At 43.5% G+C, this 17,297-nt stretch overlaps 3 protein-coding genes and 2 long non-coding RNA genes across 8 annotated transcripts; 2 read left to right on the forward strand and 3 right to left on the reverse strand.

The window, feature by feature from the left end:
• The first annotated feature begins 18 nt into the window (after positions 1–18).
• Positions 19–2,181, forward strand: LOC135340091 (uncharacterized). The gene is made up of 6 exons (XM_064536405.1): positions 19–210; positions 350–695; positions 746–925; positions 977–1,157; positions 1,204–1,913; positions 1,980–2,181. The coding sequence occupies exons 2-4, from the start codon at positions 398–400 to the stop codon at positions 1,033–1,035; spliced, it is 537 nt and encodes a 178-aa protein (XP_064392475.1). The 5' UTR covers positions 19–210; positions 350–397; the 3' UTR covers positions 1,036–1,157; positions 1,204–1,913; positions 1,980–2,181.
• Positions 2,182–4,131: 1,950 nt separating this feature from the next.
• LOC135340082 (uncharacterized) lies at positions 4,132–6,249 on the reverse strand. The gene has a single exon (XM_064536379.1). The coding sequence runs from the start codon at positions 6,197–6,199 to the stop codon at positions 4,442–4,444; it is 1,758 nt and encodes a 585-aa protein (XP_064392449.1). The 5' UTR covers positions 6,200–6,249; the 3' UTR covers positions 4,132–4,441.
• A 3,133-nt stretch (positions 6,250–9,382) lies between these two features.
• On the reverse strand, positions 9,383–10,083 carry LOC135340095 (uncharacterized). Its single transcript, XR_010396191.1, has 2 exons — positions 9,923–10,083; positions 9,383–9,480 (listed from the first exon to the last, which is right to left on the reverse strand). It is a non-coding gene; the product is annotated as an uncharacterized LOC135340095 (long non-coding RNA).
• A 553-nt stretch (positions 10,084–10,636) lies between these two features.
• LOC135340093 (uncharacterized) lies at positions 10,637–17,020 on the forward strand. Of its 4 annotated transcripts, none has more exons than XM_064536407.1 (11): positions 10,637–10,834; positions 11,077–11,345; positions 11,405–11,691; positions 11,763–11,827; positions 11,881–12,069; positions 12,120–12,446; positions 13,901–14,414; positions 14,591–14,669; positions 15,001–15,567; positions 16,485–16,608; positions 16,760–17,020. In XM_064536407.1, the coding sequence occupies exons 9-11, from the start codon at positions 15,349–15,351 to the stop codon at positions 16,837–16,839; spliced, it is 423 nt and encodes a 140-aa protein (XP_064392477.1). In that variant the 5' UTR covers positions 10,637–10,834; positions 11,077–11,345; positions 11,405–11,691; positions 11,763–11,827; positions 11,881–12,069; positions 12,120–12,446; positions 13,901–14,414; positions 14,591–14,669; positions 15,001–15,348; the 3' UTR covers positions 16,840–17,020. The 4 variants fall into 4 exon arrangements, with proteins under 4 accessions (XP_064392477.1, XP_064392479.1, XP_064392478.1 ...); XM_064536409.1 differs by having other exon boundaries at positions 10,637–10,826; XM_064536408.1 differs by having other exon boundaries at positions 10,637–10,779.
• LOC135340094 (uncharacterized) lies at positions 12,690–13,698 on the reverse strand. Its single transcript, XR_010396190.1, has 3 exons — positions 13,471–13,698; positions 13,172–13,246; positions 12,690–13,120 (listed from the first exon to the last, which is right to left on the reverse strand). It is a non-coding gene; the product is annotated as an uncharacterized LOC135340094 (long non-coding RNA).
• Positions 17,021–17,297: the final 277 nt, after the last annotated feature.

Genomic DNA, 17,297 nt, shown 5'->3' on the forward strand with positions numbered 1-17,297 from the left:
TATGAGGAAGTGGCATCGTTGACGCCCACTCGTCACTGATCAACAAGCTCTACATGTATACATAGAGCATAGATTGAAAGTTAGAAGAAGGAAAATCTATGATCTAGCTAGCTAGCTAGCTAGCTTATAAGAATCAATGGCTACTGTAACTCTATTTCTTTGTTGTCTGCTGGGAAGTGTTTCTCTTGTGCATGTATGGACAACCTTTGAGTGAGTTGATATGCAGTGCAACTAGTTATAGTGCATGTAGTCTAATTAATGAGCTAAACTATCTCAATCTTTTGTAATATTGATCTAGTAGACCTAGATGAAACAAATATTTATCAATTATTGTATTAATGGCATACAGTTCGACTAGCATCACCAACTGAGCCCCCTGACACTGACCACACTGGAGATGTCATCTCGTTCTCTGATGTTGGATCTAGAGCATGCAGGAACTGGTACTAATCCACGAGCCTGGTATTGCTACACCTTAGACCCTGGTGGTGTAGTGTGGCAGGGTCCTGATGGGACTAACGTGCCCATAGGCGTCCCGAACAATCCCAACACAGCCGCAGTTGATGACGAACTGATCCTAACTGGTGTTTCTGGAGTTGCCATTGCTCTGCATCGTGGTCCCACACACTTCAGTTCTGATGGAGAACACTGCTGTAGGAGGTTTAGCACAGGACTGAGTAGATGTGTCACCTTCAGTGAGTGCTGACTATATTGTCTATGTCCAATACTAACCCCCCACATGCAGCTCCCTGCCCCACACTGAGTCCCCTGTCTAATGGAATGATCTCATACGACCCTGGTACTGACATGGCCACAGCCACCTACATCTGTGACACTGGGCACACTCTGACTGGTACCATCTCATCCATTACCTGTAATAAGGCCACAAGGCAGTGGAGTAGCACTGAGAGATTCACTTGTGAACGTAAGAAACATTTGCTATAATATTCACATTCACTGACCTCCTTGCATACAGTGATTTGTCCAGACCTCATGCACCATCCCAGCCAATGGAGCACCACTTGTGTACAGTGACACCACCATCCCCAGAGATGATGGCTCCATGGCCTGTGACACTGGCTACCAGGTTACTGGACTGATGATGAGGACGTGTAGTGTCAGTGGATGGAGCACTGGAGATGACCCTGTCTGTACTGGTGAGGGGGATGTGTTGTTGAACTGATATCAAGAGTTCCCCCACAGCTATCTGTCCTGTCCTCACCCTCTCCAATGGATTCATCGTCTACGATCCAAACTCATCCCCCGTACTAGAGGGAGCCATGGCTACACACGCCTGTGTCACTGGATACCAACTGTCCTTATCTCCAGCTACTAGGATCTGTCAGTCTGACAGAATGTGGAGTGGAGATGACATCACTTGTGAACGTATGTACTCAGACTGACTTAATAAGGTATTACGAAACCAAAGAAATGCCAATTTCTTTCAAACATAAAAAAAAACAGTGAATCTGAATCTACTCACCAAGGAGAGCACAAATGCGTTGTTCCTGAACTTCTTCTTACTGACGATCTTTACAAAAATGCAGGTAAAGGTGGCCATCTAAATTGTGCAGCTAGCGGCGGATTGTTCCTTTATAGTGGCCGCGGTCAGTGGATTTAAAGCCGCAGCGCTAGTGCTTTAAATAGAAATTAATTCAAAGCGGATTGTTCCTTTATAGTGGCCGCGGTCAGTGGATTTAAAGCCGCAGCGCTAGTGCTTTAATACGTATATGGTAAGTGATTTTTTTGTGGTTGCTTTGCTTACCAGTTTGTATAACTGTGATACAGAATGGGAACTCCTGATCCGCCTGAACAAACACCTCAGCGTCCAGCACGGACCCCTGTTCCAGTCACTCTTTCTCCAATTCCAAGGCCTGTCTCTAGCTCTCCTCCCAGTGATCCTGCAGTGCAAGGTATTAAAGTACTTCCTCTCTCCATCTCACTTTAACTGACACTGAATTCTTTCCCAATGGAGACAGATTCATACGAATCTAGTTCTTCTAGTGATGAAGACTACGTGCCTCCTGCTCCTACTCCACAGCGAGGTAGAGGCAGGGGCCGTGGTCGTGGCCGTGGTGGGGGTGGTGCGGGTGGTGCAGGAGGCAGAAGTGTCTATGTAAGTATTGAAGTTTTATTATTAATTAATAGTGTTGTTTGAACTTTCCATAATTTCCTCCATATATCTGCAGATATCTGCAGATATTCAATGCACCAGTGACCATAAATCAAATAAAGTAGTACTCTTGATCGATTGAACTCTTGAATGTATTATAACAATTCTATGTAAAACCTACTGATAAAATGTGAATAAATAATGTGAAATGTAGTTTAAGGTAGTTAAACGTAGTTAACGCGGAGTAGTCCAACTACGGCCTAACCTCGAGGAATACCGCCTTCTGAAGGCATGCACTGGTATTGCGCATGCCTACCAATCTAGGTACATGTGCTCTAACTGATATAGCTATATGACAAGCAGGCGAATTCTTTAGCCTCCCTCCCACCCATTCTCGCAGGCTTGGAGCTTTTCCATCATTGCGATTTCAGTCGCATGATGTTGATCACCAAATGGGGCTGAATGAGGGCCCCCAACATACGGTCATAATGTTAACCACAGGGGCCCCTCACTCAGTAATCCCTCAAAACCTAACCACAGTCACGTGACCCCCAACCCCCAGCGCGGGATCGAGACTGAGGGTCACATGACGTCTGATTAGGCTTGGTACTACCAAATGATTATAATATTCGCATACAGGATATGACGCTTAATTACTGCGATGCTACATACAATAACTACGACTATAGTTAATTGTACAACAAATTAACAATGACTAGCCTCGAGACCACCCAGATTAGTATTTCAATCGTCATCACTAGCCTCCTTCACAAGGCTTCAATACAGTGAGGCCTGTAATTACATGCCTGTGTAAGTAAATTCTTAATCAAATAAATTTTTTTCCACAAACAGCTGCAAGTGGGAGTGCCAAATGAGCATTAAATAGAAGAAATAAATAGCAAAACATGTATAATTATAATAATTATGAGTTAGTGTTTTGTTTTTCCCTTTTCAAAAGGGTGTTGTTTCGTTTCATTCGGCCGGTTTCCAAGACACCTTTGAGGTACGGCCTTCATCTCGTTTTTCGTTGTTTTCGAGGGATTCGCCTAGAGCCCTATACACCCCGTTCACATCACGTGTCTTTGTTATTGGGACACTGCAGGGGATAAACACACAGTAACATTGAATACTCACAATAGTCTTCACTCACCGTATTGACGCTCAAAAGAAATGTTTTAATGAAAAGAAATTATGGTTGCCCATTTGTTGGTTTGTTTGTTAGCTCTAAGGTCTCTTGGACCAGTGTGCTCAGAGACACAAATGGAAGGAATACTTTTAGCCACACATTCAATGAACGGGCAATGAACGGGCAGTAAACCGTTTGACATAAGTCTCCATGAACAAACAACAATGGGCAACCTACGCACAGAGTGCGTGTGAAACATTGAACAATTAAGTTCTACACTTAGAGTCAATTACTTTAAGTAATAACAGAAAGAAAAGGTGGTTACCCATATTATGTTGATGGAAGGAATACTTTTAGCCACACATTCAATGAACGGGCAGTAAACCGTTTGACGTAAGTCTCCATGTATAACAACAATGGGCAACCTACGCACAGAGTACGTGTGAAACATTGAAAGGGAGGGACGTAAGTTCTACACGTAGAGTCACTTACTTTGTCACAGATGTCACTACTTTGTAGTGGTCACCCGTGTGATAAATATACAAACCCTTTTTGTCCCGAGGAGGGGGGATGTTGGGGTCTATTTTGCTCGGACAGTGACACAGCCAGGCATTTCCAGCCGTTCTCGAGTAGACGAACACCCTTCGCTCGAGCAGATGGGCCAGTGCAAAGATCTCCAAGTGAGTTCCCCAGGTACGTGTTTGGTCCATTTGCGTGCCCCTGACGTAGGAGATCATGTCCGGGTAACCTGCATCGATCAACCAATGTTTACCATTAAACAAATGTTGAAATCACACGTGCTTTACAATGGCTCGCCTGACAGTAATGTGTTGACGTTGATAGCCGGAAATGACCACAGACATTGCCCTGAACATGCACCCCATCATGTCAACGAGCGAGGGTAAATGGGGCCGAGTCAGGGCAATGTTTGGTCCGCCGGCGGTGACGATATTTCTGTGGTGATTAATTTTCAGCAGCAAACACGCCGATTTCTGTTCAACCTCGTCCAGAGGGTTGAAGCAGAACGATTCACCGTGATTGCTACCACGATTCTCTGGGTCTTCAACTATATGGCAATCACCAGCAGAGGTGACTGCCTCGTTTAGTTTCTTAACTGGGGGTTTGTTAACATTGCTGGGGACTTTCCTTTCAAGGTTACATTGCCGTTTGGCTGGCGGGAAGACTGCAGGCGTCCTTTCCTTTCATTTCTTAACTGGGGGTTTGTCGACATTACTCCCTTCAACCGTACACTGCCGTTTGGCTGGCGGGACAATCGCAGCTGTCATTTTCCTTTTTCTGTTTTGTTTAACGGGCAATTCGTACGCTGCCAAGTCTGGCCTGAATGCTAGCCTGAGCCTGTTACACTCCTCCACACACGTTCTAGAGGCCATGATGGAGTCGGGTGTAAAGGACGTCAGGTGTACACCGTCTATGGACCTGACTCTGGACAACGCCACGTACGCCATGCCCTCACCAAACACGCTGTCAGATAGGTCGATGATGGCACAGTCGAGCGAGAGACCTTGGCTCTTGTGTATGGTGACGGCATAAGCGACTATTAGAGGGAACTGGTTCCTGGAAATGTAGAATTTTTTCAGGACACAGAACCGGTTAGCAACTCTGGTCACTTTGTACGGTTCTGCCACACGGTCGAACTTAACAGTCACGTGTTTAGATTCTATTTCAAGAACGGTGCCTACGGCTCCGTTTACTAGACCGTCTTCGGTGGATAGGTTTCGTCTCAACATGACGCGGGCATTAACGGCCAGGTGGAGCACTTCTTCCAGACCAGCCGTCAAGCTGCTGTCTTTGTTCATTTCTGTCAGACGCTTTTCGGCCTGTTTGTTCCACTCTCCGTTGGCGCAGGCACCCTCGTCGATGACGTCTCTACAACGCAGTGGTATTATCTTACTGTCTAGAGTGTTTAAAAGATCAGAGTTAACTGTTGCACACGCTTTTCTAGTCGAGAAAAGGCATATGGGTTTTTTACCCTCGCGTTTCAGTTGCTCGTACTTTTCTAGTACGGGCACATTGAAGACGCGTTCTGTCAGGAGAGAGACTGCCTGTTCGCTAGGAAATCCCCTCCTGACGCCGTCGAGTATTTCAGTGTACAATTTGTCCCCTTTTTGTCTTTCGTTAATGGTAAGCTCGTCGTACACTACTGTGCTTTTCCAAATGTTTGCGGACCCTATGCAACCTATTCTGAGCGATAGCACTTTAGTGGGAACGCTTTGGAACATCGGTGCACCGTTAACGGGTGGTAGCTGGAGGATGTCGCCCACAAAGAGCATTGTTTTACCCCCAAACCATTCGGCCCCCCCGTAGATCTCGTCAAGTCTCAAATGTATGTACGTTAGATTGAGACTTGACACCATGGACACCTCGTCAATTATGAACACCTTTACGTTCATTAGTTGTTGCCTGAGGTATTTTAGCGTTTGTTTGGGCAGTTCCCAGTATGATGCAGTTTTACTGTCGTGCTCTATCGGCAACTGAAAGAGCTGGTAGGTGGTAACACCGTTTACATTACAAGCTGCTAGGCCCGTGGGGGCGGCTACTGCACTTGAATTGGGTAAATCCGGCCACGTGGCTTTGACAAACGCTCTAAGCGCCTGAATGAGGAAGGACTTGCCCGTTCCCCCCACACCACTAACAAACATTTGCAATGGTTTGATGTCTGTGCATTTACAGTCTCCTTTTTCATGGTCTAATTCGTGCAACAAATGCCCAGTGATTTTTTTGTACACACGGCTTTGGTCGTCGTTTAGCATGGACAGTCTCCTGTCCAGCGTTATGGGGTCTACGTCGAGGTCTAGCTCGAGATGGCGATCCAAGTGTGATTTGGCCATGCCCTGGAGCAGGAGGTTGACGTCGTCTTCCTCCTCCTCCACCTCTCTTTTCTGACGTTTCGACCTTCTGGCGTTTGAGATATCCCGCGATCTCTTATTGACGTCCAACATCTTCTGGAGCTTGTCGTGGTGAGCGAGGAGGCCTTCGTTCTGCCTCCTCTCGAACGGCGACTCTCCGTCGAGGAGGAGGTCACCCTCGTCAACGAACGGGACAAAGAGCAGAATGAGGCAGTAGTAGTACTCTTGCTCCTGTTCTTTTCTGTTGGTGGGTGTGACTGATAACGCGAGGTTTGACGAGCCTCCTGTACGTTTTCTCACCCTGGCGGTCCCTAGCGTACCAGTCAATGTGTGCGACAAAGTCGTGCAGGCACATGGAGGACAGTCTGTCTGGCCTGTTTGGATAGTGAACGTCTATCAGGCTAGGGGCGTACATGTCAGTGCTTTTCGGGTTCATTTTTAAGAGCTGAGCGTAGTTTTTGAGCTTTCTATTGCGTTTGTACGGTAGCAAAGCATTCACGTAGTGAACATCGTTTGATTTCTCATGAAAGTGGTCACCTGTAACACCCCTCGTGCTGCCCTACTTCTCGGGTTTTAAAGGCTATTAAAGCAAACTTCCACTAGAGAGTAGTGCCCGTGCTAGACAGGCTAGACAGTTCCGCAAACGTGTCTTGCATGGCGCTTTTCTCTGCTTTTGTGACGTACGCCGTAATGTAACCGGTGAGCGCCATGCTGGTCTCGGCTATGTACTGGACGTCAACGTTAGCTTTCCAAAGGTGCAGCAGCAAGGGATTGTAATCGTTGATTCTGGCTTCTTGGCCTTTTCTGGGAAGATCGTACACTCTCTGCCTAGCATTGGTTTTTTCCATGGCGTTTAAAGTGGCCGTGGCCGTCGCTATTCTGGGAAAGTTGAATCTACACCTTTTAATGTACTTTCCCTTACCCATGTGTCTAGGCCTAGAACAGTAGTTGTTGCACCGATGCATCTGATATTTCATGACCAAGGCGTACAGTTCCGGGTCAGTTTCTTTGTCTGGGATGTTACACGTGATTCTCTCCTGTATCCAGGCGAGAACCACGTGATCGGGGTCGACCCCCATCACGGGGGCTCCCTTTATCCAAAACATGACGTGGTAATGCGGTGCACCTCTGTTCTGAAACTCTTTTTTGATAAAAGAGCACACCACCTCGCCAAACAACTTGCCACGCATAATTACAATTTAGAACATCGCGCGGAATTTGTGCGAGAACTGCTTGGACACCGAGGCGGGGTCTTCATTGCACATTTTAGAGATGTCTACTTTTGAGCCGGGATCGTAGTCGCCGAGTAGCTTAAGGAACTCCAAAATGTCTGGCGAGCTATATTCTGCACAGCTTAGCGTCATGAAAATGGTAGCTGGACCATTCTCCCTAACTAGAGCATTCAATTCACCGGCAGTTTTATGCCAGTACTGCTTGGTTCCACGCACACTACGCATGATTGTGGAGAGGTTTTCCTCTAGCTCGCCGTCTTTTTTTTTCTAGCTGTTTCAGCAGGTCTTTGACAGGGGAATGTCTGATCGTGGTGTTTTTAAGCACGTTGAAAATGCCCGCCTTGATCTTTCTCAAGAGTTTTTGGTGCGTGAGGTAGAACAGGTACTCGCTACTTTTTCTGTACCTAGAGTCTTTGTTGTTTAGACGCGACTTTACGTACTCGCTGAAACTCAGGTGCTCGTCGCGAGGGTGAAACTCGCCGAATCTACCTGTTGGGAAAAGGTTTGGGAAGCACATGACGTCTAAATGCTCCTGGCTACTTTTTAACGGATATTCGTCTACCTTGAGCATTTTAAACTGGTCTATGTCGGCAACGTTGGGTTTGAACGTGTCTAAACTACGTACCGTGTAAGCTTGTATGCCGGCCGCGTATCCCGACTTGTCGGTCACCTTTTCGAGCATGGTACTGGTTGCACTGTTTGCAACCTCTATGACTACGTCCTCCATGGACTGTTCTACTTTTCCCGGTTGCACGTCTACGTACAACCAGTTGATTTCTTTGAGTTTTGTCAAAGCTCCTTCGATTTTGTTTATGTCGACGAACTTCCACCAAAGAACGTTTTTCTTTGTGGGAACCCCGTCGACTTTAACGTACAGCTGCAGTTTAGGTAGTCCGCATTCGTTCAGAGCTAGCGTTTCAGCCGTGTTTGCCATGGGCAATGGCAGAATGAACATGTTACCGCGGCACGCTTTGAGACAATTGTACGAAGGAACTTTCTTCGAATACGGATGCAACCTGATGACAGTTTGAAACGTTTTCGCTAGTTGAATCAATTGCAAGCTAAAGGCGTCGAGCCACTTCAGCTCGTCTGGCAGGGGTGCCGTTTCTAGACCGTTCACTACGGCCCTAGGTGGAATCCGACTAGAAAAACATTTGCAATATGAAAAATTGCTAGGATTGGCCAGGGGGACCACAAAAAAGCGTGGAAACAAGAAATCCGACGAGAGCATAACTCCAATCCGTTACGTCAATCACATGTACTGGTAGTTTTCCATGTTTTCCCGGCCAATATAATATAAATATGCAATTTTTACTGGTGGGTGATGACCAATCCTTTTATTATACATCCATTTTGGAATGTGCGGGCATATAATTATGATGATTTGTGATGAATTGATGTTCCTAATACATGCAGTGTTGAACACAGGTACACACATGCAGTCCATCCATGCGTAGTAACATGCACGGACCGTACTGGTGACCTACATGGAATGATGTGGTGGATGGAAGCTGGTAGATGGATCTGGAACATAGTCTATATACTATGTATTGTACATGTTCATGACGTTGTAACGGATTGGAGTTATGCTCTCGTCGGATTTCTTGTTTCCACGCTTTTTTGTGGTTCCCCTGGCCAATCCTAGCAATTTTTCACATTGCAAATGTTTTTCTAGTCGGATCAGTGGCGTAGGCAGAGGGGGGGCTGAGGGGCTAGAGCCCCCCCCTTTTGTGCTTTATCAACTTCTACTCAACTGCGATCTGTCCATGTATTCTGCACTGTACTGCAATGCGTATAGTTACTAGAATGCCGGATGTCATTGAATGGAAATGTGGGCAGGGCCATCTAATGCGCATGCTGACTGCTGAGCAAAAGCATAGATAGTAGAGGAAGGGGATTGGAAACACAGGCAATTAACACTATTTCACACGGACCGTCCTCAATTATAGCCGCGACCATGGATGCAGCTTAAAGTGCTGAGCTTGCAATAAACTTTTTGTGCACTAATGGCAGTTTATGATCATGCATAGACAACAATGAACAATCAACAAAAGGTATAAGCATGATCTAAACATAATTATACATAAATTATCAATGTTCTTCCAGTGATTTCTCAGTCCAAGTTCTTGCCACACATCGACACTGCGGTGACAAAATCAGAGCACGAATAGTGATTTTCAAAATCTAATGGATTGGAAGCAATAATATGGACATTGATCTTTAATATTGCCGAGTCTCGAATATAAACTCAACTTAGTTATGGAGATGCTACCCCGCAAAGATGGCTAGTGGAAATCAACAAATCGGTCAATAACTCAAAAAGTATGATATCCCCACTTTCAATATATAGCTGAAGCAATAAAGTACCATCATGTACTACTACTGTGACCATTCATTTACAATAGATGCAATTCATAAGTCAGTTCTTACCCCACAAATAAAAAGAAGAAGCTAAGTGTTGTAAAATCTTCAAATTTTGTGTGCTACCAAGAGTGAACATGACTTCTAGCTAGATAATAATGTTTCATTTTGTACCTAGCCATGCCTCAAGACAAATTTTAGGGCTATTCATACATTTACTTACCTAGTATCCTCTCATTTGCTTCTTTTCAAAAGCTTCTCTTGACCTCAAAACCAGTAAAATCACACCTCAAGGTGTCATAGGTTGCCACGCGCACGGTCCCAGAGGCCTTACGTTGCAAGCATAAGCTCACGTGATCCCGTTTCCAATCCCCTTCCTCTACTATATATCTATGGCAAAAGTGATGCCCTGCTCAACTGATTTGAGCCCTGCCCTTCCCAAAATCCTGGCTACGCCACTGCAGATTCCCTTTCTTTTTCAATGCAAGTGGAACGTCAAGAGGCAGTACAGAAGTCCAAGAAGAGAAGACAGGACTAATCAGATATCTTCTAGAATATCTCTGGATTGATAATTATAGTAATGAGTAATATTGCTTGATATGTTGAATTTGTGAATCAGTATTAAGTCTTTCTGGAAGCTCTTGTTTGAGATCTTCGCTTCTAAACATCTGCATTTATTATGGACGCAGTACTGCTGTGCACAGTATTAATTTCTAGTGTCATTATATCATTATATCACTGTATTTTTAGCCAACTGTGATGAACTGAAGATTTTACAGTACATAGCTGATACTTACCAGTTTCCGGTCACGCCCAGATACAATCAATACCAGGCCGAGGAGGCGACCTAGCGTTCAATTAGAGACGGATTGGCCTGGGATCGAGGCTAGTGCATAACCAGCTTTTCTAAAAGCTACCACTATGCAAAAATTCACCACAATTATGACGTCAGTTCTGGACACGTGATAGTAATAGTAGCTGGATGATGGGCTTATAATCGAGTGAAAATACCCTCGTGCAAGAACTTCGAGGCAAAAGAGGGGATGGGCGTTTATTCAAGATGGGCTTATTTTCGCGACGGTACGGTATAGCTACAGCTAGCTCATGTTTGGATCCTTCGCAGCCAGGTAGCTAGGTATGGTGCAACATTAAATTAGCCTTCTTACTTCTTTTCACATTCCTTTTATGCCATAATTATGGAGTGTTACCGCTGACTAAACACATAGTCAAATCTGATTGGCGTATTCTTTTGATCTCATGAATTGCGAAATGATTAGGTACAATTCACAATAGCAATAGGGTTTGTACAGTCTCAAATGATAACTACGCATTCAAAATCTGATATACGGTATCTTGTATTTTGTTTTGATTCTTTAGCCCAGTTTAAGGTACCACCAGTGTCGGTGGTGCAGGCCGAAGGTGTGGACGCAGTCTGTATCTTGGTGCTGTAAACCACAGTTGGGGAATCAATGGAACCTTTCCAGCAGAAGGCAAGTACCCAACTGACGTTACTCGTACCCAAGCATCTGGTAATACCCCAGCAACACTGACCATCCCAGCCACAGCACATTACAACAATACTGTGGTGCTGTGTAGAGTTGAAGGAGGGCTCAGGCTGACCGAGAATGCTACCTTGACGATATTTGGTAAGTCCCTTGTGCATATACACCATGCCACTCACCATTATCTATGTTGTTATTTACAGCAATTTCTGCTAAAACAAGTATATAATGATACGGATATTATCATTTTGTCATGGGCTTACGTTTACTACCAACCTCACGTACTGTGTGAACTTCAACAAAATGACAATTGTCTGCAATAAGACACTTCCTCCAGTGTGTGGACTTACAGAGACGCAGTACACTTTACATATCCCAACCACAATCGGTATGACAATTTTTTTTCACGGTGACTCCTGTTGATGGAGGGAATCAGATGAAAGGAACAGCTATAGTGAACCAGTTGCTGGATCATTTACATCAGCTAGAGGTGACTAGTGTACATGTATACTTATACTGATCATGGTTCTTGTTTTGTGGTTTATAAGTGCTTCTCTACAGGTGTAAGAACAGTTGTCAGCCAAGAAGAAGACTCAGATAAAAAATGTGTGATGTTTGAAGCAATGGTAATAATCACTATAATTATTGTATATCAATGGTCTAATTGTTATTTTTTCAGGTCCCTGAATGTACACTGTTTACTTTGTATCGAGTGGAATTTGGATCACTACTAGTAGGATTCTAAGAGTGGTGCTCTTAACGCATCTGGAAATGTTTCAATCACCTTCTCACTTCCTACTGACATTCTAACAAATATCTCTGTGCTGTGCTGCTAATGGAATTGACCTGATGTTTGAAAGTTTATTAAGTGAGTAAATCTCTGTTTCACTTTACACGGAGTCATATAATATTCTTCAGGTACTAGTGATATTCAAAGACTTCTACCTGAGACTGATTGTTCCGAAAGCATCAGTGTTTGTGCATGGTCGTATTGAATATGCTGTGGATTCTTTTTCTCTTGGGGCTCTAATGTATTTAGTTCCCATCACAAGTTATCATGCACAAGTGAGTCCAGCAGCATTATGTTGGCTGTGCCAAGGAGTACGGGTGATAGTTTCAGTATCAGTCACATACCTCCTGGAAGATACAGTCTCCTTGCTTTTGACCTGGAGAACAACCGTCTGCCAAGAATGCCACTCTCTCTAGCATCTACAAGTGAAATACTGGAAGTGAGTACGTCACGAGGTAAGTGTGTAATGGTGCGATGTGTAGCAATTAACACTGTGAGTACTAGCTGCATATGCATGTATACCCATTGGTAGAACTCCGGCCCGTTAGAAAGAGCCATACAATTGACAAATGCTGAACATCAATTTTTTTATACACAGCAAACATGTATAATATGGCTCATTACACAAACATACGTATATGTATAGTCATGTAATAATAATAAGAGGAACTGCACTGCTCTTGTTAGGCCGTAACTAGCCTCGATCCCAGGCCGAGTTTTCGCTTTTATAACGGTTAGGCGAACAACTAGGCCTGGTACTAGTTGTCTGCGCATGCGTCAAATTTTCATTGTATTTGTGGTCGGCAAAAATATTTAATAAATCAATAATCGAAATTTGTACACAGAAAATGTACAGAGTGAGTACACAAAAGATGCACATAGGGAGCTGCTTCACAAGGGCCTGGGGAGTTGCCAGTTGTGCTGCAGCACGATTACAGTGACCCAGGGCAACTTCAAGATGATTGAATGCCTTCAAATTACGTTTCAAAACGATTTAGCAGGCTGCTGGACTTCTCTGATTCTAGGCCCCAACTCGTAACTCAGTTAAACTTTGCTTGAGAAAACGTAGATTCTCTTGATGCCTCTGAGCTACCCAGCAACGCTCGAACGAGCAGGTCATACTCCAGTCCTGTAAGTATAGGACAATATTAAAAGAAACCAAACACGGTTAAACCCTTACCTCAAACTGTCCAGTCTCGTCCGTTAGTATAGCCAAGAGGAACAATGTTGGGATAGCTGGATAGTAGCCATTGCTCTGTGTACAGAGAAGTAGACATTCAAAATACGTGTAGATCTAATTTCTCGTATTAAACAAGTTATAGTGTCATTGTCGACGAGCTGATGATGGCAGCACCAAGTTCTCTAGCTCACACTCTTCACTTGATCCACCATATTAATGATGATACTATAGTCTACCTAGATCTTTAATACCAAACATAAACAAGACTTGATAGCATAGCCCACACAAAAATATCTGACCTTAACAAGCTTGACAAAGCTTTATACCTCTTCCCTTGTTGTTCAGTCTTCAGAATAATGTTTTCTAAGCTTCAGAGAAGAGAGAAGCTTCAGCTAAGAGCCATTCCAATAATGATAAAACGGGAACTGACTTTTAGTACACGATAGTACACGAATATAAATGTCACGAAAGTGAACGAGAATATCCATTCGTCAGAATCTGACGAACGATTGACGCATGCGCAGACAACTAGTACCAGGCCTAGTTGTTCGCCTACTCGTTATAAAAGCGAAAACTCGGCCTGGGATCGAGGCTAGGCCGTAACATGTAACATCTGTTGGCTATTGTCATGTAGGATCATAGTGATAGTTTATGCTGCACATCATATGGTTTTGTGTATGTGTATGTACGTGGCTAACAGTCGACCATTGTACATGTGTGTATTTCTAGGAACTGCTGCTCCCCTGCCCAATAGTGTAGGAATCACTGCCGTTAAGTTACTCAGTGGAGATGTTGAAGTGCACTGCTCTATACCTGTAACGAACTGCTTAGAATTGGTGTTGGTTCGTTCAATCAACTCTCCAGAACAATTATATGTCCGGCTCATCAACTCTACTGATGAAAGAAGAACTGTTTTCTCTGTTGATCTCATTGGTATAACGCCACAGCCTTTGTAGCAATGCTCACTTGGGAGAAAATGACTCTATATTTGACAGTCAATTTTCCCTCATCACCCAACTAGAAACATATCCTAACTGGAAACATCGGTTAGGTTGTTTCAGTCAGATTATTTGTTACGATGTAGGAGTAGTATTATAGTTGTTGACAATGCCTTGATAAGATTGTTAATTAGCCTAGTTTATTCAAAACAATTATTCATCTTAAAATATTCCCACCTGCAGCTGTCTCAACCATGCCAATCATTTCGGCTCCTCAGACACAACCCACTGCAGTATAGTAGCAGGTCAGTCAAAACCAACCATCAACTACGGCTCTAAATGGCCAATAATTGGTATACTAACTGCATGGGTCTACTAGCTGTCTTGCATGTACATGCACTTCTATGTATGAAAAAGGATTTTTGCTTTCTTGTTGCATGCACTGTGATTACTACACTGGTGGTGGTGTCCATTTCTTTAGTTCTTCTGGTTCTAGTCGTAATAAAGAGGACTAAACGAGGCAGAAAAGTATTAAATTCCAGCTGCCGTCACATGAAAAGGTACACCCATTTTACACTAGTTGTAATTATGCATGCATAATTATAATTTATAGTGAAATTTTGAGCATGTTTTCAACTTTTTATTTTTATTGTATCTTTCATACTGTGGGCACACATACTGTATTCATTTCAGTACTAGTCACTTCAGTGGATACAGCAATGCATCCTCAGTACAGGAAAGTATATATAACCATGTATATAACGTCTAGTGAAAGACTTACATTACTTAACAGAATATCTTTGGGTAGGAATGTCAGAGTTGTGGTAGAAAGTATACAAACATACTCTTATCATGCACAATTTCAGGATAATTAAACTGTGTTGTCTACAGAATGAAGGTGTTGAATTGACGTCTGTTGTTGTACTCCACGATGTTTGCAAGGATAACAACTACAACATACGTAGCTGACAGCGGTATTGCCTTGTCATCAACTTACAATGTAATCCGTGAAGAGAACTTACATGACAGAGGTAAATCATCGTATGATGTAATCCTCACTGAGGACCTTTCCGATATCGGTAGTGGAGTGTATGACGTAGCACGTAAGGAGAACATGAATGACTCAGCAGACGCCACACGAACTCTTTACGTTGTGGTCAGTAGCGAGTACTTACCGCCACCTGGCTACGAATCAGTCACAGCTAAAACGTCACCCATTTCACTATATTACCCCCTCCTATGATCCGAGAGAGCAGTGAAGCTCCGTCTCTTCCTGCTCCATACAACTCCGGAGTGGATACTCTTTTAGAGAGTGTCGTTAACAGGTCGGTTCAGAATGAAGTTGTGGTAACAAAGGACGAATCAAGGCAAGGAGATGTATTTTCAAATGAGAAATGTGCAAATAAGACAAAAGACGATACTGATGATGACGGACAAGAGGAAAAGGTCATTGTTGAGGTGAGCAGATAATTATCACGAATTTGCACATTATTTTGATTGTGTCAGTGTCTAGCCTCGATTCCAGGCCGCGAAGAGAAAGGCGGCCTGGTATACCTTGTATGCACATGCGCGAAATAATTGACAGCAATTTCATCATACAAACCGGACAAAGTTACAATATGTAACCATGGCAGCTTTCAGAGACACTAATTAAATAATTATGCTGCAGCAGTGTTACTTCTTCTAGCTCTGTTTATCAATGAGACAGTTCAAGAAAGCCTCCCAGACAGCTAGAGCTGCCAGCTAGGAAGAGTGGTGGACTCTTTAATACATCAGTATATATAGATCTTGAGTGAATAACTTCCTGAGTGTCGAGTTAAAGCTCTTTCAGGAGTGATCATTAGCTTCTTTATCTTCAGCAATGACTTCTTGTCGAACATAAAGGCAAAATTTGGTAGCAGAAGACTTGCCTGGTCCATATTACCACAGCCTCATCAGGGGACCCATAGGAACACATCATGCCTTTCCTATAACATCTGTAGCCTTACAGTGTAGAGTGTCGTTAAGTAGAGACTTGGCTTGATACAATAAAGGGCAAAAGTTAGTCGTCTTTGCACAATACTTCTAAATAAGTTCTATGTAACGGACTGTAACTTCAGAATACAAATAGTATACGGTTGACAGTATCCACAAATACACGGATTACCCCCTTTTTGGGGTAATGTACACGCATGCGCATACAAGGTATACCAGGCCACCTTTTTCTTCACGGCTGGAATCGAGGCTAGTCAGTGTCACGAGTTTTCCCCTTGTACATGTATGTATGTACGGAAAAATATATGGATAATTAGTTCTCTTGCAACTTACAGTCCATTTGCCCAGTATCCAGACACAAGGTTCATTATAGCCGGCTAATGATTCCCTCACTCCCATAGCACCTGTATGTGATGGTCAAAGCAGAGCCAGGTGCCAACTCAGACGATCCCACGAGGGTCGTGTACGCTCAGGTGAACAAGAAGAAACAGAAGCTTGTCCGTCTTACTGGGTCAGCTGCAGCTGGTGAGCACTACTATATTTATGTTTACCTCGTTAGTCTTCAGAAAACCACATATGTCACGCTGCCTGAGCACCCTCCTACTGATATTCCTATAGAAAAGACACCACTAGTTAGGCTATGCAGAGGGTTAATTCTCTCATTGTTCATACACAGGTATTGCAGAGCCAATCAGCATGCTTCTGTGGATTCTTGTGACCGTATTCAGCCCACTGCAAGTACATAGCCCTAGCTGAACAATTTGCATGTCATCATGATTGTAATCAAATTTTTCAACTTCCCCTCACTGGATGCAATAGTCCCTGTAAACCGTGTATTTTTTCCATAGCTATTGTTTCATAATTTTACTCGTTTGTGTGAATTTGCATTGCTTTCTTGTAAAATCAATAACGCTGATGCATTTTATAGGAATTAACGAGAAGATTTTTATGCTTATACTTTGTTACTATTATAAACAGGTACTAATTTAAAATTGTGTCCGCGCTAATAATAAAACCAGGAGTGCACTCCTGATATAAGAGAGTATGCTAAGCAAGCTAGCCCTATCTATACATCTGACTCCAAAGTTTAATCGACATTCAAAGGGCAGATCATCAAAATCAAGCTGTTAGGACGCCTTACAACACACCTTCACTACAGCACTCATAATTTTATACATCTTTTGGCCAATAATTATTGTGCTAATAAATTTGCT

The sequence above is a fragment of the Halichondria panicea genome, chromosome 8 (genome assembly GCF_963675165.1).
Source record: "Halichondria panicea chromosome 8, odHalPani1.1, whole genome shotgun sequence".
Classification (NCBI taxonomy): domain Eukaryota; kingdom Metazoa; phylum Porifera; class Demospongiae; order Suberitida; family Halichondriidae; genus Halichondria; species Halichondria panicea.

Bases quoted from the DNA above. Each gene is read 5' to 3' on its own strand.
- LOC135340091 (XM_064536405.1), top strand. From the start codon at position 398: ATGTCATCTCGTTCTCTGATGTTGGATCTAGAGCATGCAGGAACTGGT. The intron at 696-745 runs GTGAGTGCTGAC...CCCCACATGCAG, and splicing joins GAGTAGATGTGTCACCTTCA to CTCCCTGCCCCACACTGAGT. The intron at 926-976 runs GTAAGAAACATT...CCTTGCATACAG, and splicing joins TGAGAGATTCACTTGTGAAC to TGATTTGTCCAGACCTCATG.
- LOC135340093 (XM_064536407.1), top strand. From the start codon at position 15,349: ATGATCCGAGAGAGCAGTGAAGCTCCGTCTCTTCCTGCTCCATACAAC. The intron at 15,568-16,484 runs GTGAGCAGATAA...TCACTCCCATAG, and splicing joins AGGAAAAGGTCATTGTTGAG to CACCTGTATGTGATGGTCAA. The intron at 16,609-16,759 runs GTGAGCACTACT...GTTCATACACAG, and splicing joins TACTGGGTCAGCTGCAGCTG to GTATTGCAGAGCCAATCAGC.
- LOC135340082 (XM_064536379.1), bottom strand. From the start codon at position 6,199: ATGTTGGACGTCAATAAGAGATCGCGGGATATCTCAAACGCCAGAAGG.